Source organism: Bubalus bubalis, chromosome 1 (assembly GCF_019923935.1).
Source record: "Bubalus bubalis isolate 160015118507 breed Murrah chromosome 1, NDDB_SH_1, whole genome shotgun sequence".
Classification (NCBI taxonomy): domain Eukaryota; kingdom Metazoa; phylum Chordata; class Mammalia; order Artiodactyla; family Bovidae; genus Bubalus; species Bubalus bubalis.
Window position 1 is genome coordinate 126,937,320 of NC_059157.1, and position 25,791 is coordinate 126,963,110.

Sequence of the window (25,791 nt, forward strand, 5' to 3'; positions counted from 1 at the left end):
GCATTGGCAGGCAGATTCTTTACCTCTGAGCCACCAGGGAAGCCCTGCTATTGACTTTAGCACATGGATTTAAGCAGGACACATTTACTAACAACTCACCTTTACAGTTTTTGTCCAGCTGCTACTTAGGTAGGACTTTTGTACATGATACTGCTGCTGCTACTGCTAAGTCGCTTCAGTCGTGTCCAACTCTGTGCGACCCCGGAGACGGCAGCCCATCAGGCTCCCCCGTCCCTGGGATTCTCCAGGCAAGAACACTGGAGTGGGTTGCCATTTCCTTCTCCAATGCATGAAAGTGAAAACTGAAAGTGAAGTCGCTCAGTTGTGTCCGACTCTTAGCGACCCCATGGACTGCAGCCTACCAGGCTCCTCCATCCATGGGATTTTCCAGGCAAGAGTTCTGGAGTGGGGTGCCATTGCCTTCTCTGTACATGATACTACTTTGCTGCTTTTATTGAATTCACAAAGTGCTGCTTTGTAATAAATTTGCAAACCCTATGGACTCTCTGGTGGCCCAGTGGCTAGGACGCCTCACTCCTAATACAGAGGGCCCAGGTTCTGTCCCTGGTCAAGGAACTAGGTCTCACATGTCACAACTGAGGGTTTACGCGCCACAACTAAGAGTTCACATGCAGCAACTAAAGACTCAAGATCCTGCATCTCAGCCAGGACCTGGTGCAGTCAAATAAATAAATATTTAAAAAATTGCAAACCCTAAATATTAACCTTACAGAATAGGGTTAATTTTTTTCACATAGTGCCAAAAGTGGAAAAATTGCTCCACTTCATGTATCGTTTTTAAGATAACGATTTATCAAATTGATAAATATTTTAAAATAATAAGTTGTATTTCTGAGGCATCAAGGAAACAAATGCTCTCTGAACTGCTATGGGATAGTAAATGTTGAAACCTTTCCAGGAGGACTCTGAGCAGTACTTAAGATGTTAGAATTCTGCCTGCTCTCCATTAGGAAATTCCATTAGGAATTTGTCCTGTGTGTAAAGTTGTAGTTGCAGAGATACCCATAACAACACTATTGCAATAGTAAACGATTAGGAGTGTGTGTGTGTATATATATATATAAAACAATAGAGAATATGTTGCAAAAATGATGGCAAATCAGTAGAATGTTAACCAGTAAAAATTAAATTTCAGGATATTTAATCACTTAGAAAACTGGAGTATTAACTATTTTTAAAGGTTATAAAGTAGTATGTTTGGTATTAATCCATTTGTATAAATAATAATATATTTAAGAAAGACATAGGATGGACTAGGATGTTTTTCTCATTTGTGCTTATCTACTGCTGGATTTTCAGCAATAACTATATTACAGTTAAAATTTTTGAGTCAATTTTATGCCAATATTTACAGAGTTTCTGATACAGCCTTAAGTGGTTAAAAAAGAAAGCAGGACAACACATTGTATATCAGGCCAGACTTATACTTGGTGATTACTTGCTAACCACCCTCTGTGAAAGAGCAGAGATGGTGTGTGTTTTGCTCACGCTGCATCCTCGATGCTGAGGACGGCACTCTCCTAGGCAATTAGCAAAGGAGGGTGAGTGAACCGGTCCACTGACCCTGGACTGTGGGTCTCTAACAAATCCCCTGCTGCATTTCAGAGCCATCGAGAAGCTAAGCGGGCATCAGTTTGAGAACTACTCCTTCAAGATTTCCTACATCCCGGATGAAGAGGTGAGCTCCCCTTCGCCCCCTCAGCGAGCCCAGCGTGGGGACCACTCTTCCCGGGAGCAAGGCCATGCCCCTGGGGGCTCTTCTCAGGCCAGACAGATTGATTTCCCGCTGCGGATCCTGGTCCCCACCCAGTTTGTTGGTGCCATCATCGGAAAGGAGGGCTTGACCATAAAGAACATCACTAAGCAGACCCAGTCCCGGTACGTGCCTCCGGGGCTTCCTTTGCTTCCTTCTGAGGGGTCCCCTGAGTGCTGGTGGGTCCCGGCCATTCCCAGGTTGCTATTGCTTGCATCAGCAGTGGGGGGCTGCGCTGGATGGGACAGTGGCTTCTTTAAACAGAAGTACTAACAGACTAACACAGAACCCAGGGGCCTTCATGAGCTTTCGTGCCAGTGTTCTAAAGGTCATACCTGAAACACTAATAATTCATAAAAAAAAAGGTACTAATGACCTCACAGTCACGAATTGTTCTCCTAAGCTCTCTGATGCCTGTGAATACATCTACATATTTTTAAAACAACAGAGGTATGGGGCTGAACTTTATGGGATCCTAGAACCCACTTACCTTAGCTCTTGCCTCCGCTCCTGAGTCAGAGCCCAGGGTGATAGTCATTCTTTGAGACCACCTAGGGAGTCTCACAAACAGCTTCATAAAGGCAACGGGTGAGTCACTGCTACATTGAGCAAGAAATAAAGTACATTATTAGCCTTATGTTTAGTCTTCTGTCTGCTTAAGGAGACTGACTCGGTAGTAGGAGTTGTAGTGGATAAAGTAACTTGTGAGGTTGTTGATTTTGGTATGTTCCTAAGACCACAGCATGATAAAATGAACAAAGCACAGGACTTGAAAACAAAGACCCTTGTTCACCTTTTCCCACTTAATAGCTATATAAGCTTAGAAAAAATTTAAGCTTTCTGAGCATCAACAGCTTCTTCTATACTCTAGGAGTAGTGTGAGAATTAAGACAGTCAGACAGATTGAATGAAATAATTATTGTGAAAGCACTTAAATTACAAAGCACCAAATTACAAGTATTAGTTATTTATATTCCTAATGCATTTTACTCAGGTAATTGAGGGTTTTATAACCTGAAAGAGGAAAAACTGTTTTCTTCAAAGTGTCTGAGTTATTTCCAAAAAGTGGACAATTACATGAATCCCAGGGTTTATAATCATAGGAGTGAAGTGATAAGATAGTAGTCAGAGGAAGTACTATTGATGTTTCTTTTGTTTTAAAATCAGTCCCCTTTTATTCCTGTAAGTCTGCTTCCCTGAGAAAGTGATTTTTATTTGTATGTCTTTTTGTTCCAAATATTATTTGAAGTGGCTTTATAAATGTAGCAAGTTTAAATAGAATTGAAGTTAATTCTCAAAGTGTGTGCCTACTTTTTTAGAAATAGGCCCCAAACTTGGATTTGGACTTCTAACAACCAAAGTAAAAAGGGATACAATTAATTATGTGATTTTGAAAGTTAACAAAAACAAGTAGAGCCACAACTACCCAAAGAAGTCTGATAAAGTCATCAAGCTTTGGAGCCATTAGTTTTAAGAGTCTGGAAGAAGGCAGGCTGCCAGTGGCAAGGAAACCAAAAACTTAGGCAGAGAAAGGGCATGCCTCTGTTTTCTATCCACACTCAGATATATAAAGCTTGCTTGAATTTGGTGTTTAGAGTTGGATTAACATATGGCTTTTAAAAGCTGCAATCAGTTCAGAGACTGGCACTGTGCCAATGTGCAGTATTATCCTGCTCACTTTTAAGATCATTTGAAAGACTACACAAAATACTTCATTTACCAAACTGGCTTCATTACCACATTGGCTTGGTGCCTTTGTCCAATAGCACTCCTGTAAGAAATACTCCTTTCTAAGTGGAGCTGCAAAGAATTCAGGTTTGGCCCAAGACCTTCTGCACTGCTTGCTGCCTTCTTGGAGAATGGCATTGGTTGCAAATGTGCTGATGACACTTATTGTCCGTCTGTGTCCTTGCTGTACATTGGCCAGGGCAACACTTTCTTGGACTAGGGTCCAGTGCCAGATGACGTTGTGCTATGGCTCCTGATTCTTTTCCTGCAGGGTAGACATCCATAGAAAGGAGAACTCTGGGGCTGCAGAGAAACCCGTCACCATCCATGCCACCCCAGAGGGAACCTCTGAAGCATGCCGCATGATTCTTGAAATCATGCAGAAAGAGGCTGATGAGACCAAACTGTAAGTTTGCATGCAATGCACAGACCGCTCAACAGAAAAGATTAGGTTCTCATTCATTTAACCCAGGAAAGTTTTCAAAGAGCTGTAAATCTATTTCTCAGTTAAAGGGAGCCTGGGAAGGATTAATTTTCAGGTATTTGTTCCATAGAGACTACAATGGGAAATAGATCTTTTATGTTTACAACGTGGCTGTTTCTCTACTTGCACGTTTCTCTTGGTGATCCTAATGCTTCCGTCACTCACTGGCAATAATTATTGATGGGAACATAACTGTGTTGTCCAATGTGTGTGCTAATGGAAATGTTCTATATTTGCACTGTTCACTATAATAAGCACTAGCCAAATGTTGCTGTTGAGTGCTTGAAGTGTGACAAGTGCAGTGGAGGTACTGAATATTTTAACTTGATCCATTCAGATTTAAGTAGTCACATGTATGGCTAGTGGCCATCATATTGGACGGGGCAGATTCAAAAAGTACATTTGCACCAAAACCATCAAAAGGGTTTTGCTCCTAAGCCCCTTGGACTCTTAAGCTTGGATTATGTTTCCTTAAATAGTAGAAACTGGTATCTGAGTGGCTATTTTATTCTTTTTTCTTGTATCTCCTTTGTCCATTTCTTTCACAAAATATTTTTTAGGATTCCTGTTGTACCAATTTGAATGACAAATACAGTTCATAGTAACTTGTATAATTTAGTAATACAAATGTATTAATTTGTATTATAAACAAATTAATGGTAATAGAATAGATAATATAATAAAAAAGGCTCTATGTAAGTCTGGCAAAATCTACTTATAAGCATGGATTGTGGCAGTTTTATAAAGAAGCAGTGAGGGATGAATTGAATATAAAACTAATTTATATTCAAACAGTGTCAAATAATAGTGTTCCAAAACCAAAGAGATGAGAGTAGTTCTTAAAAGAAAAACATTGCAAATTCTTAGGCTTCATGAGGAACTCTAACATTTTACTTATGAATTACTTACTATTTTGGACTTTTGGAATCCCCCAAATGCTGTGACTTAATTTAAAGAAGCCCCTCTCTCATCCAAATTATTGAGAACTTTATAAATGTTACCCTCCTTGGCCCTTTGAATTAGGTGTCATCATCTTACATTATTTTAAAGAATCAAAAAGACTGCTAAATAAATTGGATTTTTAAAGTATCTATGTAGAGCCAAGATAGAGTTTGAATATCTTTGAAATATGTTTTTTTTTTAAATGAGGCACCATGCTGAGCACTGTGCTAGGGGCTTAGGCTACAACTCTGAACAAGATCCAGTTCCTTTTTTTTTTAATCCAGTGTGAGACATCTGCTAAACAAACAAGTACACCGGTAAGTAATTAAGCATGGCTATGATAAGTGCCATAGTGGAAAACAACTGCAGGTAACTGGAGGCCATAATCAAGGCTCTAGAGAGACAGAAAGAAATTGAGGGATTTCAGAGAAAGCTTTCCTATGTAAGTGACATTTCAGCTGATCCCTGAGGAAGATGAGTAGGAGATGGAGGATGGAGAAGAGAGATCCTAAACTTTCCTTTTATTCATTTATGTGCATGTTTGGTCTTGTCTGACTCTTTGCAACCCCATGGACTGTAGCCTGCCAGCCTCCTCTCTGTTCATGGGATTTTTCCAGCAGGCATACTGGGGTAGGTTGCCATTTTCTCCTCCAGAGGATCTTCCTGACCCAGAGATTGAACCCACGTCTCCTGCATTGCGGCCAGATTCTTTGCCACTTAGCCATTCATTTACCAAATATTTATTGAGTACATACTATGTGCCAGGCACTGTTCTGTGTCTCAGTGAACAAAGCGGACGAAAAATCCTGCCCTCTGTAAGTCACATTCTAACAGAGCTTCTTCAAACATCCCTTTATTTTGAGGCTGTTGTAGTGCATCTGTTAGATGGTTTTGGTCTCAAGTAACAGAAAACGTAACAAATGGCTTAAGTAATAAGAAAGAGTTTTGATGTCACATAATTAGAAGTCCTTACTCTGTGAGAATGACTGCGGGGTCAGTTGAATCATAGCCTTAAAGGCCCATGACTTTTCTTTCTGTTTTACTTTCTTCAGTGTATCTGATATGCCTTTTCTTTTATCAATTGAGGTGATCATGTGGGTTTTGCCCTTCATTCTGTTAATATAGTATATTATATTAATTTTTGTATGTTGAACCATCTTTTCATTTCAACTTAAAAGACTCCTTTAGCATTTCTGGTAGAACTGGTCTAGGAGTAATGAACTCCTTTGACTTTTGTTTATCTGGAAAAGTCTTAATTTTCCTATCATTTTCACAGACAGTTTTGCTAGATACAGTATTCTTGGTTGGTAGTTTTTTCTTTCTGTGCTTTGAGTATGTCATCTCATTCCCTTCTGTCCTGCAGATTTCTGCTTAGAAATCCATCTGTAATCTTATGGAAACTTTCTTGTATGTTACTAATCACTTTTCACATGCTGCTTTCAAGATTTTCTCTTTGAGTTTAGACACCTGGGTTATAATGTGTCTCAGTGTGATTCTCTTTTGGTTTATCCCAGCCGGATGTTCTTGGAGCTTCTTAAATATGTATGTCCGTTTCTTTTCTCAGATTTGTAAAGTTTTCTGCCTATTTTCTTTGAATAAGCTCTTTCCCTTGTCTCTTTCTCTATCCTTCCATGATTCCAATGACATGTTTCTTGATCGATTTGATAGTGTTCCAAAAGCCCATTATCCTATCTCTACTTTTTTTAAAATTCTTTTTTCTCCCTTCACTTGATGATTTCACATGACTGATACTCAAGTTTTCTGAGTCTGTCTTCTGCCTGATCATACCTGCTTTTGAATCCCTTTAATATTTCAGTTATATTTTTCAGCTCTACTATTTCTGTTAGGTTGTTTTTGAATAGTTTCTTTTTCTTTGTTGATATTCTCACTTTGTTCATGCATCACCTTCCTGATTTCATTTAGTTGTTTGTATTCTCATTTAGGTCATTGAGCATCTCTGTGATCATTATTTTAAAGTCTGTCAAGTAGCTCATAGATCTGCATTTCTTTAGGGTCAGTTTCTGGAGTTTTATTTTGATCTTTTGATTAGACCATGTTTCTATTTCTTTCTATGGCTTATAATTTTTTTGCTGGAATTTGGGCATCAGAAAAAGCAATCACCTCTCAGAATCTTTGCATACTGGCTTTATTCAGGGGAAGACCTTCACTAGTCAGCCTGGCTGGAGGTTTTAGGACCTCTCAAACCATTTCTGATTTCTTTCTCTTCCTGGCTTCTGACTGTGGAACTGCAGCTCTAACGTACTATACACCTCTGTTTTCAGCAGCTTCCAGACCTGGGCACCAGGCTTGGCAGCTCCCTAAGTTAGGAGAGACAGAAACCTCTCTCTCAGGCAGCCCCCAGGCAAGCCAGAATGTTGGACTCATTGTACAGTCCTTTGTTTCTGTCCCAGGGGAGGGGCCTTGGTGTGGAGGATTTCCTCCCAGTTTCCCCTTGCTATGTTGTGTAGGGGAAGGAGCAGGAAAGGCATGCCAAATGCCACAAAACTTCTTACTCCTTTTGCTGGAATCCCTTTTCAGTTTTATAAAAGCCTGGGTGGTATAGCTTCTCCCCTAATCTCTAGAGTTCTCAGAGATTTTAGCCTATCTTTTGTTGTCAACTTGGTGTCTCTGTAGGGATAGGAGGGCCTGTTGTTCCTAGTCTACCATCTGACTGATGTCATTATCCCTTGTGCTTTTTTTAAGAGCAAGGAAAACCTTCCTAAAGCCACTCTACAGACCTCTTCTGATACCTCGTTGGTCAGTCTTTCTCATGGACCTATTTCCAACCAGTCACAACAAGGGAGTAAAATTAACATGATTTGGCTTGTGTTAATCAGAATTCATGCACTAGGGTTAGTGAGAAACCCCGCTTCTCCTAAAGCCCATGGCCACTTGGTAGCTGAACAGAAACAGCTTCTATTTGTAAGAAATAAGGAGGGTAATAGCTCTTAATCCCATGGACAGAGAAACCTGGCGGGCTACAGTCTGTGGGGTTGCAAAAGAGTTGGACGTGACTTAGCTACTAAACAACAACAATAGCTCTTAAGTCAACCATTGTGTTCAACTTAAATGTCAAATTGTTGCTTGTCTCTTTCAGAGCTGAAGAGATTCCTCTGAAGATCTTGGCCCACAATGGCTTGGTTGGAAGACTGATTGGAAAAGAAGGCAGAAATTTGAAGAAAATTGAACATGAGACAGGGACCAAGATAACAATCTCATCGTAAGCCACTTGTTCCAATTAACTGTACCCAGTAATGGAGACTGTGAGCATTGTGATATGTCCAGCTCGTTCATCTGCTTTTCCTTATAATGGGAATGTAATCGTAAGATAATCATATAATTATCTTCAGCACTGTCAAAACAGATGCATAAGTAGTTCCCACTCAGACCTTCTCTACTGATATCATCTAAGTCACTGCAAAGAGTTGAGATAAGATGGCAGATGTTATGTGCCACAGTGTGAGGTGAGGGTATCCATCCCTGCCTCTTCCACCAAGACGTGAGTGTGACCCTTCTGGGATTTTATTTTTCCTTTTGAAAAAAGGAAATTTTTCTCTTTTTCCTGGTGGCCAGCTTGCAGGATTTGAGCATATACAACCCTGAAAGAACCATCACTGTGAAGGGCACAGTTGAGGCCTGTGCCAATGCCGAAATAGAGATTATGAAGAAGCTGCGTGAGGCCTTTGAAAATGATATGCTGGCTGTTAATGTAAGTGCTGACTGCTTTCTTCTCCACTGGTTTTCACATGTGTTGTCAGGCAAGACCCAAGCCTCTCTAAGAATAATTGTCATTCGGAAAGTGAAGAAGCACTTTAGGAGTACAGAGTTACACCTTTCTTCTTGGGGGCAAGGGCATTAGAATAATCAGGAGACGAACTAGTAAAATATGCTAAGTACACTTGACAAAATAGTGTGAAGTCATTAAAATCACAGCTTGGAAGATTTTTAAATCAAATTGCTTATGATATATTGTTAATTAAGAAAATATATTAATATAAAAGTGTATATAACTAAGGTTTTAATTATATAAAATAATATGAGTCAAAATGACTAGAAGCCTGCATATAAAAATCAAGACAGCTGTTATGTTAGAAAAGTGAGATTTTTTCCCCCCCTACTTTCCAGTTTTAAAAAAACTTCTGATGTTCACCTCTCACTGATCTGTCCTTTCAGATTGTCCAATAACTGTTGTCATCCACCTCGACTCTGATAATTCTAGCAGACTGATTTGGGTTTGTCCTTCCTGTTATTACTGCCTGGTTTCAACTTTATAATGGGGAGACACCATCCTGAAATTCATTCAGAAATCTTAAAAATATTTGTCCTTTTAATCAAAAGCACAAACTCAGCTCAGAGGAGTAAATTTTTTTCATTTTTTTATGATAATGATCTTTTTAACATATACAAAACAGGAAAGGATACTATGATAAGCTCTCATATGCCCATAATCTGGCTTCAGCAGTTATCCATTCATGGCCTGTTTTGCTTCATTTGAACCTTCATCCACGTCCCCACTCCCACTTGGATGACTTGGAAGAAAATCCCAGACTTTGTAACATTTCACAGAGGACTAAATGTTGAGAAAGGACTAGGTGGGTGAAACGCAGCCCCAGCTCCCTCACTGCAGCACTTGCCATAGGACCTTCTTAGTCAGGTCAGTACTGCCTTCCCGCCTCACCCCAAGTCCCACCTTAGCGGCCCACATGATAATTACGGGACATGGTGAGCGTGGTGAGGACACGACTGCAGTGTGACCTTCCCTCCCCCCATTTGTGTGTATTTGTCTGTCAAAGTATCATCCACTGATCTCGTTTTCTTCTTTGGGGATCTTGATATCCTATGATAAACTCTTTCTGTGAACACCCAGAAATGCTGCAAAGGCTCTGGGTGTTCCAAACATCTTCCCCTGAGCATGTGCATCACTTAGGTTCATTCATGTCTGTGCTGAAGTCATGCATTGATAGGTGAATAACAAAATCACTAGATCTCACACATGAATGGGATAAAGGCTAAGATCCTAACTCTCCCGTTCCAGACCTTCTAAAAGAAGGCAAGCTACTGGGAGACCCTCGAGCCGCAGATGAGCAAAGAGAAAATGTTAGAGATTTGCTCGGTGGTCGGGGAGGCAGTGGTAGGACCAGGAGGCAGGTTGGTTACAGACCAGGGTGGGAGGTATGTTATCCCTCTGCCTCTGAAGGGCAGCCTGTGTGAGCATCCCCGTGTTTAAATGTGAAATAAGCAAGCGAGATGATCACAAAACTGGCAGCTAAATGGTAAACAAGCCAAAGTTGTGGACCATTCCAAACATGGATGAGAGTTTACACATGTGGTATCTTAATGAGGGGTCTGATTTTTCCCTGGATAGAGTTAGGAAGAACTATTCAGCCAACATGTTTTAATCATATTCATTCAGCAAATATTTATTGAGTACTTACTATGTACCAGGCACTGAGCTCACAGCACTAAACAAGACAGTTTCTGTCCATGAGGAAATTGTTGTCTGAAAGGCGGAGAGGCAGCTACATAGGCCATTCAAATACTCTGTGATGCCTGCTGTTTTAGGGGAACATGAGTGTGTTAGGGCACAGAAAGGGCACCTGAGCTGAGGCCTTTGGGATGAAAGAAGGTTCCTTGAGGAGCGGACACCTAAGGTCAGGTGAAACCCGCATGATGAGTAGGATGTAGCCAGCCGAGGACGGAGACAAGCAACAGTTCTCGCAAAGCAGACAGTGTATGCGGGGGATCCAGAGGGGAGAGAGGAGCAGGACTGGGCAGGGTGTGAGTGAAGGTTAGCAGGAGAGGCTGGCAAGGTGGCCTGGGTCCCCAGGAAGAGCCTCATTGCTGTGTTAAGATGTGTAGACACTCGAAGCAGCAGAGAAGCTCTGAAAGGAGCACCACCATCAGGTTGAGGCTTAGAGAGCCCGCCCCGGCAGCAGGGTGAGGAAGAGGTCCACGGGGCCTGAGTGAGCTGAGTAGGAGACGCTGATGCCATCCAGACAAGAGATGGAGGTTGACCCAGGCAAGCTGGGCCTCTCTGGTCTCCTCCCCTCAACTTTTTCTCCATTTTTATTCTCAGCAACAAGCCAATCTGATCCCGGGGTTGAACCTGAGCGCACTTGGCATCTTTTCAACAGGACTTTCCGTGCTGCCTCCACCAGCAGGGCCCCGAGGAGCTCCCCCCGCTCCCCCCTACCACCCTTTCGCTGTAAGTAGCTCAGCTTTCAGGGGTTCGCTCATACTCCTCTAGGCAGCGGCATTTCTCTGCTGTGTTGAATCAGAGCCAAAGCTTTCATTTGGAGGCCGTGCTCATAAGGGCTGAATTCAACAGTTCTTAGGACTTCTTCCTAATGGACAGATTAAAACCATCCTCTAAATATGTGCTCTTAAACATAGTATATATCATATCTGGGAAAGAAAGAGACTGCTAGCAAATTCATTAGCTAGAAGCCTGTTCAATGTAAAAAAGGATTTGTTAGCACAAATAAGAACCTTCATGAGTGTTGTTCACTTACTAAAATATATTTTCGTACCTAGATGACTCATGTATAAAATTCTAACCTGGGTCTACGATTCAAGTACATTATATTTTATTAATAGTTTTTTAAAAGAAAATAGCACACACAGTGTTTATTCCTAGACACTTAGCACAATGCCTGGCATTTAGTAGATTCTCAGTAAGTATTTATTGTTTGAATCATAATTAATAGCAGCAGAAGAAACGTGAACGTTATGTGTTTTCTACTTGTCCCCATCCACAAGCATCATTCAAGATCAACAGGTTACCAAATTAGGGCTCAGGATACTTGACAGCTTTTTTTTTTTTTAATTCATTCCTAATTCTCCACACATACTACTTATTTTTTAAGAAAACTAATTTTCTCCCAATGTTCGTATTGTTTAAATGGGAAGAATCAAGTTGGAGAACATTAGCTTAACCACCTCTTTCTTTTGAGAGGTGGTCTCTGGTATCGTAGGCTTCACAGTGTCAGAATTCTGAGTAACTCTTTGGGTTAGCTAGAGACACAGGGTGAACTCAGTGTTGCTGTTTTGCCAAAAAAAAATAGGGAAATGAACTGACACCCACATCTTTAGTCACAAGGACATGCACATTCTGTCATCGTGTTTATATACAGCTTCTCTCCATACCATTTCTTTAGAATTATATACATTTTCCTTTAAACTCAAGGATAGCGTCCAACATTGAGCTGTGTGTGTGTGTGTCTGTCTGAGTGTTAGAGGGAGCTGGGCGTATGGCAGGAGGGAGCTGGCAGGTGTCACAGTCATGTAGGTACTCCAAGTGGGGAGAACAGCTTTGAGAAGTGTGTGTCCCCATCTTTGCTGAGATGTGAGAATGACTGAGCCCAGGACAGTGAACTGACCTTAGACATGTGGCATTTCTTGAAAGAAAGATTATAGGTACTGCTCCACCAGTGATAACTTTGAAAGTCACGCTACTCTGTAAACCTAAGTAACATAAATGGTGGGAGAAAAAATATGTAATACAGTATAAAGTTCTTCTAAAATTGATCATCTAAAAGAGAACTCAGCAAATGACCGTCTGAGGCCAGATCCAGCCCACCACTTATTTCTGTGTATGTATACAACTATGAATGTTTATTCAACGCATTGTCTGTCTGCTTTTCTGCTGTGATGGCAGAGTTGCGTAGATGCAGTAGAGACCCTGAGATATGCAAAGCCTAAAATATTTGGCTCTGTACAGAAAAATTTGAAAATCCCTGAACTGAAAAATAAGAACTTTTCATATGATAGCAGAATATTTTCTAAACTTGAAAATAGGTTTTGCCAGTTGGGAAGCTTCCTTTACATCCTGTACATCTGAGATTTTTTTACTAAAACAGTAGAATAATGATTTTTACAAAAATAGTTTCTGTTCTCTATAAAACAGCTTTTAAATAAAATATTTTCAAGTTAAAAGCCATGTAGTTCTGACCTTGAGCCCTTAGATCAAGATTAGTTTCTAATCTGAAACACACAGTTGCCCCAACTCTGCAACAGTACAGCTCCTGCAGACCTCTCTCTCTCACAGCTACAGAAGACAGGGAGGGCATAGAGGTGGGCATCGCTACCCACCTGTGCAGGGTCTAGACCCTGAATTGGAGGCTTGAGGGCTTCCCAGGTGGACCCACGCCTCCTGAAAAGGACAGGGGAGGGTGGAGTGGTGGGGAGCCTTCAAATATTTATAAAATATTACTGCTTTCCTGTCACTTAGACATTCAAATTTCAAGGAATTAGGGTATTTCTTGGTTGCTTTTATACATCACAAACCTCTAGTGCTTTTGCTGTCAACATCCGAAGGTCAGGAGATCTGTGCATCTGTTTATAGGTGGCTCACACATGCATGAATTGGGGTACCAATGCTGGAAGCTTTTTATGTATGTGTGTATATATGAAAATTACCATTTTTATCATTTTCTGGTTATAAAAGTAATACATGCATAGTATTTAAGAAGCAAATGGTACAAGTGCAAGTTTTTTCTTAATCTCGAAATAACTAGTGTTTCTATTTATTTGTGTGTGGGTATATATTAAGTATATAGATGATATATATTCCAAATTTTCACTCTACAATGGAAATTCTTATATATATATCATTCTTTTATCCAGTTATTTTCTCAGAATAAATTCCTAGAAATAGAATTGCTGAGCCAAAGAATGTATAAGTATATAAAAATATAAATGTTGATATTTTTATATTTATTAGCATATAAATTTTGATACATAAAGAATGTACTACTATTCCTTCTTATCTGATATGTGACACAGAGGCTTTTTTTTCCTTCTGTACTCTCACTACCAATGTAATTATTCCTTGCAATCTGGTACTTTCTTAACAATAACTTTTTTTATTGGTTTATTTTGGGCTGTGCTGGGTCTTCATTGCTGTGTGGGCTTCTCGTTGTGGTGGCTTCTTTGTTGCAGAGCAGTCTCTGGGGCACACGGGCTTCAGTACTTGGAGCATGTGGGCTCAGTAGCTGCAGCTTCCAGGCTCCAGAGCTCAGGCTCGATAGTTCCGGCGCATGGGCCTAGTTGCGCAACGACCTGTGGGATCTTCTGGATCAGGGACCCAACCTATGTCTCCTGCATTGGGAGGCAGGTTCTTTACCACTGAGCCACCAAGGAAGCCCTGCAGTCTGATCCTTTAAAAGATACTATTATGAGTATCTTTTACTTGTAATAAGCACTTTGGGGCTTACTGGACATTTTTCTCCCTCTCTAATTAATTGTCTTTTTGTATCCCTTGCCTATCAATCTGTGGAGAGGCAGTATAGATTCTGGAGTCAAACAACCTGTGTTTGAATCTCTGCACTATATCACTTGTTATTTTTAGCAAACTTGGGCAAGAGACTTAGCCTCTTTGCATTTCCATGTCCTCTGTTTCATGCAGTTGTTGTCAGGGTAATTAAATAAGTAAAAATCCCTACACAGTAATTGCTATATAAATCTTAGTTGCTATTGTCATTTCCCCCCATCTTTTTCTTAATGATTTGTAACAGCTAATTACATATTAAGGCTGTTAACCATTTGTCATGTTGTAAATATCTTTCACTAGCTTGTCATTTCTCTTTGCTTTATTTTTGGTGTCTTGTGCCATAGTAATTTAAAATAGGTTTTTTTTGAACAAGTGAACTACTATATGAAGTAAATAGGAAGTGTTTCCCTTTAGCCTTCCTTCTCTTACCCAAATTTTACCCAACTACCACTCCCCAGAAGTATAGTATTGTTATGTTTTAAAATGTTTTATGAGCGTATATATAATCATTTTATTCAAAAACAAATGGAATCATGCCACATATAGTGAATTACTGTTGTTTTATTTTTCACTTATTATGAGCATCTTTCCATATCTAGAGTTGATTCTCTTTAATGGCTTTTTAATTCCATTGTATGAAATTACTATAATTTTTCTACTGAGCATGCTGTTTTTCAACATTTGGGTTTTTTCTAGGCTTTCTCTGCTACCAATAGCGTCAAAATGAATGTCCTTAAACATAAGAGTGGGAGCAGATCTAGAAGTAAATTCTAAGACTGCAATTATTACATCAAAAGGGAATGCATTTTTCTTTTAAATTTTCACGTTTTCCTTCAAAAGAATTAATGCAGAAATTTTAAGAATTAAGATAGTTAGATCAGTGTTGTTTTCCTTTATGGACTTCTGGCCTTTGATGTTATGCTAAGAAAAAGCTGCCTGCTATCTAAGAGTATAGAATATCCTTGCAGGTTTTCTTACGTCATTCTTAGTTGTTGGTTTGGGGAGACTATTGCTTATAATTCATAGGCAGTTTATCTTGACTTGTACGTTGAGCTAGGGATCCAGTGTTATTTTTTTCCCACTGCATCACTCAGTTTGCAATGTCAGCTTTGTTGTATGCCGGACTCCCACTGAATCTTGTTCCTGGGCTCTGTTCTGTTCATCTTTCTGTCTACACCGGTTACTATAGTTTTATACTATCTTTGACAGTGTCAACACCAGGGTTATTTTGTTCCTCAGAAGACTGAATTGAAAGGATAGTCAACTTATACTATACTTGGGAAAATTGAGAATATATAGGAATTTTCTGTCCCTTGAAGATTTAATGCAATCCATCCATAAAACTTCTGGGCCTAGCACTTTTGTTTGGAGAGAGATCATTTATAACCTTTTCAGTTTCTTACATGTTTCTGAGTTGGTTTTGTTGATTTATATTCTCCTGTAAAAGTATTCATCTCTCTTTTCATACTTCGTGACACAAAGTTGTACAAAGCAATCTATTACCTTTTAAAGCTTCAGACTTGTGAATATCTCTTTTCATTCCTAACATCACATACTGTGTTTTCTCTTTCCTTAATCAAAGTTATTAGGGAGTTTTCTTTTAATTTTTTAGTAGTTCAGGGTTCCCTTTTTGTTATCTTACAATAGTTTCCTGTACTTTCCTCTCAAAGAATGTTATTGAAACAGTTCTGGTTTTTGTGGTCTTGCTCATGCATGATCAGATTTTGGAAACCATGGATCTTGGAAAGATATACCTTCTCTAATGGACTAAAAGTTGTGTTGATGACTGTAAAATCAAACCTTTAATTGATGACTTGTATCCTCTATATAATTATTTTTTCTCTCTATGACATTACATTTTGAGAGCAGTTTACTGTTCCCACTATGATTATGACTTTTTAAAATTCTTTATTTCTAATATTTGTTTAATGTATTTTTATAATTACTCTAGAAATAATCTGGAACTTTAGTCCAAATTATTAAATTTTCTTTCTTAGTACACAATCTCGTAATTCAGAGTTACTTAGAATTAGCTAAATTTTACTGGTCTCTGCTCACTGTAAGTGGTTTCTTGTGTTCCATATCTTCTCATTTCTTGAGTTATTTGTTTTTGTTTCTTTTTCTGGAGTACTTCCTTAAATAACTTTTTTTCAGGAATAGCACATAAATAGTATAATTTCTAAGCCTTTGTTTATCTGAAAATGCCTTTTTTGCCTTTCACACATGAATGAAAGTTCAACTGGATGGTTAGAGATTCTAGGGTCATAGTTCCTTTAGAACTCTTAAAGCAATACTTGTAGCATTTTGCTTTTCAGATAAGTTGCTACCAGTAAGAAACTTTTTTTTTTCATTTTCCTGTAAGTTTTTTGCTTTTTGTAGCATTTCACCTTCACCCTGGGAAATCAGAAATGTGAGTCAGGCCTTCAGTCTGACTGTTCAGAAGGTTTTTCACTGGTTCAGGAAACCTGGGTCTGTAATTAATTTTGGTATGTTTCTCTTCCCTCTGTTTTTTGCTTCTGGAGTTTATACTTTCTGGAGAGAGAGCAGTCCTTTCCCTCTACTTGCCATGTCTTTCTGAGTCCCTCCTTTTGTTTTGTGTGAGTTAACCTTCTTGTGCACTGACTGCCTTTTCAAGAGTGTCCATGCTTCTGTTTACATGGTTTCCATTGAGTTTTTACTCTGCTCATTTTTAATTTCTAAGATTGATGATCCAGTTCCCTGATTGGCTTTCCTCATAGCAGTCTACTCACATATTAAAGCACTGCCCTCTTGAATCTCACTGAGAAATCAAAGCAGACTTTTTAAAAAAGTTCTCCCTCTTTGCTAAATTAATTTACCAAGGTCATGTGCTTGCCTTGCTTAGCTTTGCTTCCCTCTTTCATGCTGCTGGTTCTCTGCATATGTCCAGTGAGTTTTAATTGTTCATTCGTGTACTTAAACTCAGCAAAAGGCATATTAGAACCCTTTGGGCAGCCTTATCATAACATACACTGTGGGTCCCACCTATAAACCAGTGAATTTGGAATGTTCCATGTGAGGGCAGCATTGGGTTAAGATCTAGAGACACAGAGTCAGACAGAGGATCTGTGCTCGAATCTTGGCTACACTTCTTTCTAGCTTACCAACTTCTAGTCCCCATCAGCTCCTGAGGTGGTCCTCTGAGAGCACACAGGGCTGGTAGGCAGGGGCTGGAAGGAGGCACTGGACAAGCCGGGGTAGCATGTGTGCCTTCTGAACCTTGAACAGCTCTACCCATGACTCTGACCCCTCTGCCTAAGTCCATTCCCTTGCCCCACGTCCATGTCCCTGGTTCCGGGGAGGAGCACCTGCCATCTTTGTGTCATCACACTCAAGCTATTTATATATCTGAAAATATTTTGTATGCCTGACCCTTGCCTTTTTACAACCCTTGCACACCCTCTCTCTTCCTGCTCCATGATTTCCTTATGATTCAGAATATCACCTAAATGATGCATCAAATGGTCATACCCAACAGCTTGGAACTAAGGACCCTGTAGTTCTTCTAGGAAAAGCAGACCCAGCTTTAATTCCATTCTAAATGTTCATGAGTGTGTTTGATATATTTTTGTTGGTGGTCAGTCACTAAGTCATGTCCAACTCTTTGCAACCCCATGAACTGCAGTACCTCAAGCTTCCCTGTCCTTCACTCTCTCTCGGAATTTGCTAAAACTCATGTCCATTGAATCAGTAATGCCATCCAGCCGTCTCATCCTCTGCCACCCCCTTCTTTTGTCTTCACTCTCTCCCAGCATCAGGGTCTTTTCTTTTCCAATGAGTCACGTCTTCACATCCAGTGGCCACAGTTTGATATCTACCCCACTACTACCCCAGAATGGTCAAGCATAGAAGATGACACTAATTTCCCTCAAACCAAGAATTTGAAATTAACCAGTGGATAATAGTGATGCCCCCGACCCTTGTGGCCTCTCTTTTTGGGGGTCACATCTTTCAGGTGCACCTTCAGCATTATCTCTCCCCCCCCCCATATCTGAAATTGTAATTCTTCTGAAACATCAAAAGTAAAGTAGCTTCTCCCTCATGAAATAGCTGCTGCTCTGCTAAGTCACTTCAGTCGTGTCCAACTCTGTGTGACCCCATAGACGGCAGCCCACCAGGCTCCCCCGTCCCTGGGATTCTCCAGGCAAGAACACTGGAGTGGGTTGCCATTTCCTTCTCCAATGCAGGAAAGTGAAAAGTGAAAGTGAAGCCGCTCAGTCGTGTCCGACTCTTAGCGACCCCGTGGACTGTAGCCTACCAGGCTCCTCCCTTGGGATTTTCCAGGTAGGAGTACTGGAGTGGGTTGCCATTGCCTTCTCCAATGAAATAGCTGAGGACCTTCAAACTGAGACAGTAAGCTCAACTGCCATTTTAGAGTTAGGGTTCCATACCACCTGTCCCACTCTGGGGCCCCAGTTTGTCAGATGGCTACACCCTGCTTTCCCATTAAAGAAAACATTTATTCAACAGGTTACTTTTTGATCATTAAGCCTAAGCACCTCTTCCATTTGAGGTTGTGGCCTCCCCTGTAAGTGTAAGGGTAGAGGGAATGGGAAGTGTGATAAATGAGTGCTCATTTACCAATAGTGAAGCCATACGGTCCCCAGTGATGGAGTCTCCATGCCGGTGACCTCATCAAGTGCCACGTGGTGTACTTCAGGGGCATCTCTTGTACGTAGGGTCAAACCCACGTCCAAACCCAGGCCCAGCTCTGTGTGACCTCACACTGCCTGCCTCTCCATCGTATCTCATTCTGTCTCAGTTATTTTTGCCATACTGGCCTCTCCTGTTTTCCAAACAGGCCAAGCCCTTTCCTAGCTCTGTATCTCAAAGAACTCTCTTTAGAATGTTTCCTACCTAGCACCTTACATGGGGCTCCATATCCTCTGTGGGTCCCCACTCATAAGTTACCTCCTCCGAGTCCTCCCAGACCCCTCCAGGTGAAACCACCAGCCCACTGCTTATCTCAGCAGCTACCCCTCCTCCTGTCCTCCTGTTCATTTCTTTCATATACTGTCTGCCTCCCCAGTAGAACCTAAGTTCCATGGTGGCAGTGACCCTTTTCTCTCTTAGTATCTGTGTCCCCAGCACCTAGAACAGTGCTTTTGCTCAAATATCTTATGCATGAATGAATAAACAGTTGAATGAACTCCCACAATAGTATTATAAGCTCTAGATACTTTTTAAATCCTTTTGTGGATGAGGTTCAGAAAAGTTGAGTAAATTATCCCCAGTTGTATACAGCCTAGTGATTGAGACTCAAGTCTTTGGAGGCTTCTGACTCCAAAAACCATCCTACAGACACAGAAGCTAATGACAGAGCCTCAGCCAGAAGCAGGCTCCTGATTGCTGTGTTCAGGGCTCTTTCTCCACAGTGGTTTTCCAGCTGTAACTCATGAACAAAAAAGGGACTGAGGAATCTGTCCGTTCTTTTTAGCCTTTTACAGTTCATTCCCTCCCCAGCCCAAGTGGTAGATCTAAATTTGATACCATATTTGTCTTGGGAGTATTTAAACCCAAAACAGAGCTACCCTTGTGGTTTGTCTCTTTTGGGGTCAAATCACAATTCAAAAGAATTATTTCTGCTGAGGGCTGAAGGAAAAACTTTCCAGGTGAGAGGAAGACAGACGCATCCTTTCCCCAAGGATTTGTCTGGGCAGGAAAGCTGCTGGAATTCTCTCCTGACCCTCCATGGCCCAGAACTGGGACCTGCGCTGAGTAGAGTCTGGAGTTGGTGTTCTTCGAGAAAGAGGCACGACCAAGTAAGCCAAGTATCTTCACTCAACACTTCCTTTCAAAAGTGGTGTTTGCCAGGAGAACACTGATCTCATAGCCCCCTCTTGTGGCCATGAGGTGTCACTGCAGCCTCTTTCCACATTACGAAAGTAGAGGCTGGCTTTACAGCATGGTTGCCAACAAAGGTCCGTCTAGTCAAAGCTATGGTTTTTCCAGTGGTCATGTATGGATGTGACAGTTGGACTATAAAGCAAGCTGAATCCTGAAGAATTTATGCTTTTGAACTGTGGTGTTGGAGAAGACTTTTGAGAGTCCCTTGGACAGCAAGGAGATCCAACCAGTCCATCCCAAAGGAAATCAGTCCTGAATATTCATTGGAAGGACTGATGCTGAAGCTGAAACTCCAATACTTTGGCCACCTGATGCAAAGAACTGACTCATTGGAAAAGACCCTGATGCTGGGAAAGATTGAAGGCAGGAGGAGAAGGGGACAACAAAGGATGAGATGGTTGGATGGCTCACCAACGCAACGGACATGAGTTTGAGTGAACTCTGGGAGTTGGTGATGGACAGGGAGGCCTGGCGTGCTGCGATTCATGAGGTCACAAAGAGTCGGACATGACCGAGCAACTGAACTGAACTCCCTTCCTTTGGCAGAGCTTCTGTCTCCTGCAGGTGCTGTGGACACCCCAAGCACCCTTGGCAGAAGCTCCCCACCGTGTTCATATCTCTTTTTCCCCTGAGGTCAGAAGTCCACTGCCCAAACTCAAAAAGAGGAATAGCTACATTTTGATTCCTAAGGCAGTGTTGTGCTCTGGAACAGAGAAGCCAGTTGGATATTCAGGGAACAGAGAACACCAGGAGATCTGTTCAAGGGTCCTCAAATGGAAGTTAGGTCCACTAACTCCAAGCCTCATCGTGTCTGACAACTGCCAGACAGACAGGCCCTCGGGGGTTGGTCCCAGAGCTGTCCACATCCCTTCCTGTCAGGGCCATGTGTCCACCTTCCTTCCTGTAACACGCAGGTCAGCATTTATTATACTTGGCCTTATGTGTAAAGCACAGTGAACTAGACTCTGCTGACTCTGCTTAACGTTCTACCCATAAAATATATAAAAGCAGATGCATTCCTGTCTCACAGGACTATTAGGATTGAGAGAGTTTATGAATAAAGGATCTACCACAATGCCTGGGACACAGGCCTTGAATAAAAAGCAGCTACTTTTAAAATGACTGCCGTTTTCTTAACAACTCTGTTTTTCTACCACATCTGTCTTCCTGTTCCCTGCTTCCCCCTCCCTCAAAATATATATATATATATTCATTCATTTTCTCTCCTGTCTCAATTTCGTTTTAACTCCTCTATTCTCCATCACTCCATTCCTTCTAAGATTCTCTGGGAGCTTAGTGATCTGACTTCCCCAGGAACACCTTTGCTTGTTTGGACTAACTCTTGGACTTGACCTGGCACCCTCTAGGCCTTTAATCCACGGTTCATAATTCCTCAGAAAAGAAGCCACTGGCCCTCCCTCTCTGCTTGAGGTTAGGTTAGAAAGTGTGAGTGCATGCTCCCTACCCTGGTGGGTTCCTGGGAAGCCCAGAGCTTGGCTCAGCCAGGGAAAGCAGCAGAGATCTGAGCTGCAGAGGGATGTGCCTTCAGGGCTGCGCAGCGGTGTGCTGGGAGCCAGGGTACGTGTGGGCGTCTTGCCTCCCTGAGTTTGGTGAGCGGCCTCGCGGGCCCCACTGACTGAATGTTTCTCTCCTGCTGCAGACCCACTCCGGATATTTCTCCAGCTTGTACCCCCCTCACCAGTTTGGCCCGTTCCCGCATCATCACTCTGTAAGTGCCCACAGTTTAGTTCCATCTGCCACTTGTCCCTCTCCTGTAGCCAGTGCCACGCAGTCCTTGGCAGACTGACCAGGCATGCTCACGGTGCGCATGCTGCGCCCCGTGGTTGCAGGCTGTCCTGGGAGCAACACGTCACAGAGCACCAGTACAGGACAACCCAGCACTCGAGCGCACAGGAGGATGCCCCGTCAGCATCCTGCTTGTGCTCACAGACCCCACAGGTGGCTGGAAGCTGGTGTGGGGAAGGGCGGGAAGGTGATCAGCAGTCCCATTAGGAGGTGATGCTGGGCTAAAGAACAGTCTCCAAAGTTCTTTAACTTTAACTAGCAGGTGGGCTGTGTCATTCCCACAGGCCTCTATGGACAGGGACTGCAAGGGCCCCGAACGCCCTTGCCCATGTCTCTCTAGGTTGTCCTGTGCGGCCCAGTCAGAACAAGTTTAATCAGTCTCATTGTGAACCATTGCCCCTGCAACATCCGCTCCTGCCAAGGATGGGGAGGGCAGCTCCGCATTCCCACCAACAAAGTGCCTCAGGCGCGGTATGCTTATGAGCTATTGATTCTTGGAGGAAGACAGAGAAGGGATACTCACCTTTGAACTTCACAGAAAGCCTATGAACAGGCAGCTTGCTGGGACCAGCGAATTCAGAGCTGCTCGAAAGAAACTTGCACCCTGGTTGTAGGGTAGTTATTAATAGTACGGCCACTGTTCAGGTTCATCCCTCCAGCTTCCCACCTGCAGTGCCCCAGGCAACAAAGAATCCCATGTCGCACCCAGCCACTGGTCTGTAATGGTGAGTGCCTGGGGAGGCAGCCCACAGGGGAATGATGGCATCTGTCTTGTCTTGTCCTTCCAGTATCCGGAGCAGGAGATCGTCAATCTGTTCATCCCGACCCAGGCCGTGGGGGCCATTATCGGGAAGAAAGGAGCGCACATTAAACAGCTGGCCAGATTCGCCGGGGCCTCCATTAAGGTAAAGCTGCTCTTGAACAGCCGTCTGTGTCCCACCATCTTCCACCCCCCCACCTACCCCATGTCCCTTATTCCTTCTGTCCGTCCTGGGGAACTCTTGCACCATCTGCAGAATCCTGGAACCTGCCTGCAGCACTGTTTCCATATGTACTCATGTTTTCCTCTCTCCTTTTTTTGTTCAACTAACAAATGAATTAGGAAAAAAAATACTAGTAATACATAAGCCAACCTAGTCTTCCTTGGGCTACCATTGTCCTCCTCTCCTCAAGATGAAACAGAGGATTCTCCCAATTGAAGGGACTGTGGGCCTGAGGGAAACGATCATTTTTTTTTTTTTTAATATATATATTTTTTTAATTTTATTTTATTTTTAAACTTTACATAACTGTTTTAGTTTTGCCAAATATCAAAATGAATCCGCCACAGGTATACATGTGTTCCCCATCCTGAACCCTCCTCCCTCCCCATTCCATCCCTCTGGGTCGTCCCAGTGCACCAGCCCCAAGCATCCAGTATCGTGCATCGAACCTGGACTGGCAACTCGGGAAACGATCATTTATACTCAGCAGTTGTCAGTGCTTGGCATTGGCACCCCACTCCAGTACTCTTGCCTGGAAAATCCCATGGACGGAGGAGCCTGGAAGGCTGCAGTCCATGAGGTCGCGAAGAGTCAGACACGACTGAGCGACTTCACTTTCACTTTTCCTTTTCATGCATTGGAGAAGGCAATGGCAACCCACTCCAGTGTTCTTGTCTGGAGAATCCCAGGGACGGGGGAGCCTGGTGGGCTGCCGTCTCAGGGGTCGCACAGAGTCGGACACGACTGAAGCCACTTAGCAGCAGCAGCAGTCAGTGCTTTAATGCCTTAGTTAGTCTCCACTTCAGAAACCCCTGAACTTTGAGTTTGAATGAAAAGCTCTTTGAAAAGCAGTGATGAAACCATAGACAAAAGCTGGTGACAAAGCCTGAGATGCAGCCTGGACACTGAGCAGAGGGGTCAGGGAGGAAGGCCCCTTGATTCACGCAGCCCCCGAGCTCCGAGGTCGCTGCAGTTCCATACCCACATCCTGCCTCCCAGAGCATAACGGGAAGAGTCGTCAGAGAAACTGAAAGGGGAGGATTATTCGGCCCTGGTCCTGCTCCAAGCCCGGCTATCAGCGCTGACTCACGGGCAGAATGCTGAGCACGTCCCAGGCCTCATGAAACACTTTCGGAAACAGAGTTTCCGTTGTTACGTAAAATAATTCGCTGCCATGGGACAACCCGGAATTCCGAACAAGAAGTCTCATGACTTGGAGAGAAAGAATGCTTACACTTTCTCCCCAAGAAGAGCTGGAATTTCTCCCACAGCAAGCGTGCTGGAGGAAAAAAAAACCTTGAGTGGTACAGAACAAGGACTGCAGTGAGACTGTGACAGAATGTTATGTAGGTAAAGCGTTTTCCCTCTCGGCCCTGTCGGTCTCACCCACGAAGTGCACAGACTGGAGGAGAGCCCGAGGGTGGGGGGTGACCAGTAGCAGAGCAGCTAGAGCCTTTGCACCCAGCAGGCTTGTTGCAGGTGAGACCCCAGCCCAGGTAGCACAGGCTGTGCTGGGCCCACCCTCCATGGGGGACAGGTAGGGTGTGGACAGCCACTGTGCTGGCTGCATACTGAGGTGTCGGGCCCTGTGGTCTGAGTGCAGTGCAAGAGACAAACAATTTCAACTAGAAGGGACTTGAAGAACTGTCTCATTAAATCCTATTTCCACTGAGAAAAGTGAGTTGGAAAGAGGGCACAGGCCACAGCAAGGCTTAGATAGCAGCTCTGCTGACCTGTAGGCTACGGGGCACCTCCGGGGCTGACTGCAGCAATGAGTCTCTGCTTGCCCCTAAGGAACCAGGGCCCAGCGTTGGATTGACGTGTCGACGGCCACAAAGCTAAAGCCTATGAGAGCCGACATTAGACCAGGCTCTCCTGTCTCTGGTCCAGTGTTTTCTCACTATAGCACTCTGAATGCTCGACCAGTCATTCCAGCAAGCCTTCAGGAAAGTAGAGAAGGATCGACCCCTTGGACCTCCCCTGAGCCTCCCCATAGTCGCTCGGTATCCCAACAGCATTGAGTGGTAGTGTGACTTCTGTGCTGGACAGAGACCACAGGGCTGGGCCAGGAACAGAATGGGCTCTGGCTCTCTAGAACAGCAGGAGAGAGAAGAAACCAGGGAAGCCAAGCATTTGCGAGACATATTTCCTACTTCTTAAAATTGATCTGGTTTTTGCTAGTTTTATCTTGATGGGTCTCTGACAGCATGTCTCTAAAGGTGATGATCTCACCTGCTCTGGAGAACCACCCCCATCCTGCCCTGCTGGTCTTCAGAGGCCTAGAGGCACATTGATGCTGCCGGGGCAGGGGCAAGCTTTACACTAACATGTGGGAGCACAGTGCTGGAAGGTGGTGGGCTGAGTTGGGACCGTGTGGTACACGTAAGAGATGCTTCCGTCACAGGCGAGAGCGGAGACCTCATCACCTGCTCAGCCTTCGAAGCCTCTGGATGGCGGGTTTAAGAATGTCACATACAACTCCCAGTCCCCACTCCAGCCCTGCTCACCCGTGATCTTGATGGTCACCCCATCTTTCTGTGTCTCATCTGCTTCAGTCATAGAATGGGGTCCTCATCGCAGGGCCTCTAGGGGTGTTTTCCTGCAGAGTGCCATTCCAGAAGTGCAGCCACACACGTGTGGCTCTCAGTGCCAGGCTGGGCTGGGAATGCCGGGTAGGGGACAGATGACTTTCTTCCAGAATTGGAGCAAGGTGGCTGTGAGAACTGATCGGGTCAACACAACAGGGGAATTAGCCTTTCTCAGTTTGGGTGGATAAGAGCTGGGAACCACTGTGCCCATGCTCTGTCACTCTCATTCACCCTTGCACACAAGGAGCGGATTTAATGCCACCTATGGATCTGTAGGCTTCCCTGGTGGCTCAGAGGTTAAAGCGTCTGCCTGCAAGGGGAGACCTGGGTTCAATCCCTGGGTCGGGAAG

At 43.1% G+C, this 25,791-nt stretch overlaps 1 protein-coding gene across 7 annotated transcripts in view; it reads left to right on the forward strand.

Annotated features, from left to right (window-relative positions):
* Nucleotides 1–25,791, forward strand: part of IGF2BP2 (insulin like growth factor 2 mRNA binding protein 2) — a 172,482-nt gene that overhangs the window by 135,457 nt on the left and 11,234 nt on the right. For 4 of the 7 annotated variants that reach the window (XM_044943898.2, XM_044943899.1, XM_025287070.3 and 1 more), the window contains 7 exons: nucleotides 1,627–1,899; nucleotides 3,774–3,908; nucleotides 8,026–8,148; nucleotides 8,502–8,637; nucleotides 11,005–11,133; nucleotides 21,725–21,793; nucleotides 22,659–22,775. In XM_044943898.2, coding sequence (XP_044799833.1) covers nucleotides 1,627–1,899; nucleotides 3,774–3,908; nucleotides 8,026–8,148; nucleotides 8,502–8,637; nucleotides 11,005–11,133; nucleotides 21,725–21,793; nucleotides 22,659–22,775 — 982 coding nt within the window. The remainder of the gene's footprint in view (nucleotides 1–1,626; nucleotides 1,900–3,773; nucleotides 3,909–8,025; nucleotides 8,149–8,501; nucleotides 8,638–11,004; nucleotides 11,134–21,724; nucleotides 21,794–22,658; nucleotides 22,776–25,791) is intronic. The other 3 variants (XM_044943894.2, XM_025287078.3, XM_025287072.3) reach the window with 3 other exon arrangements.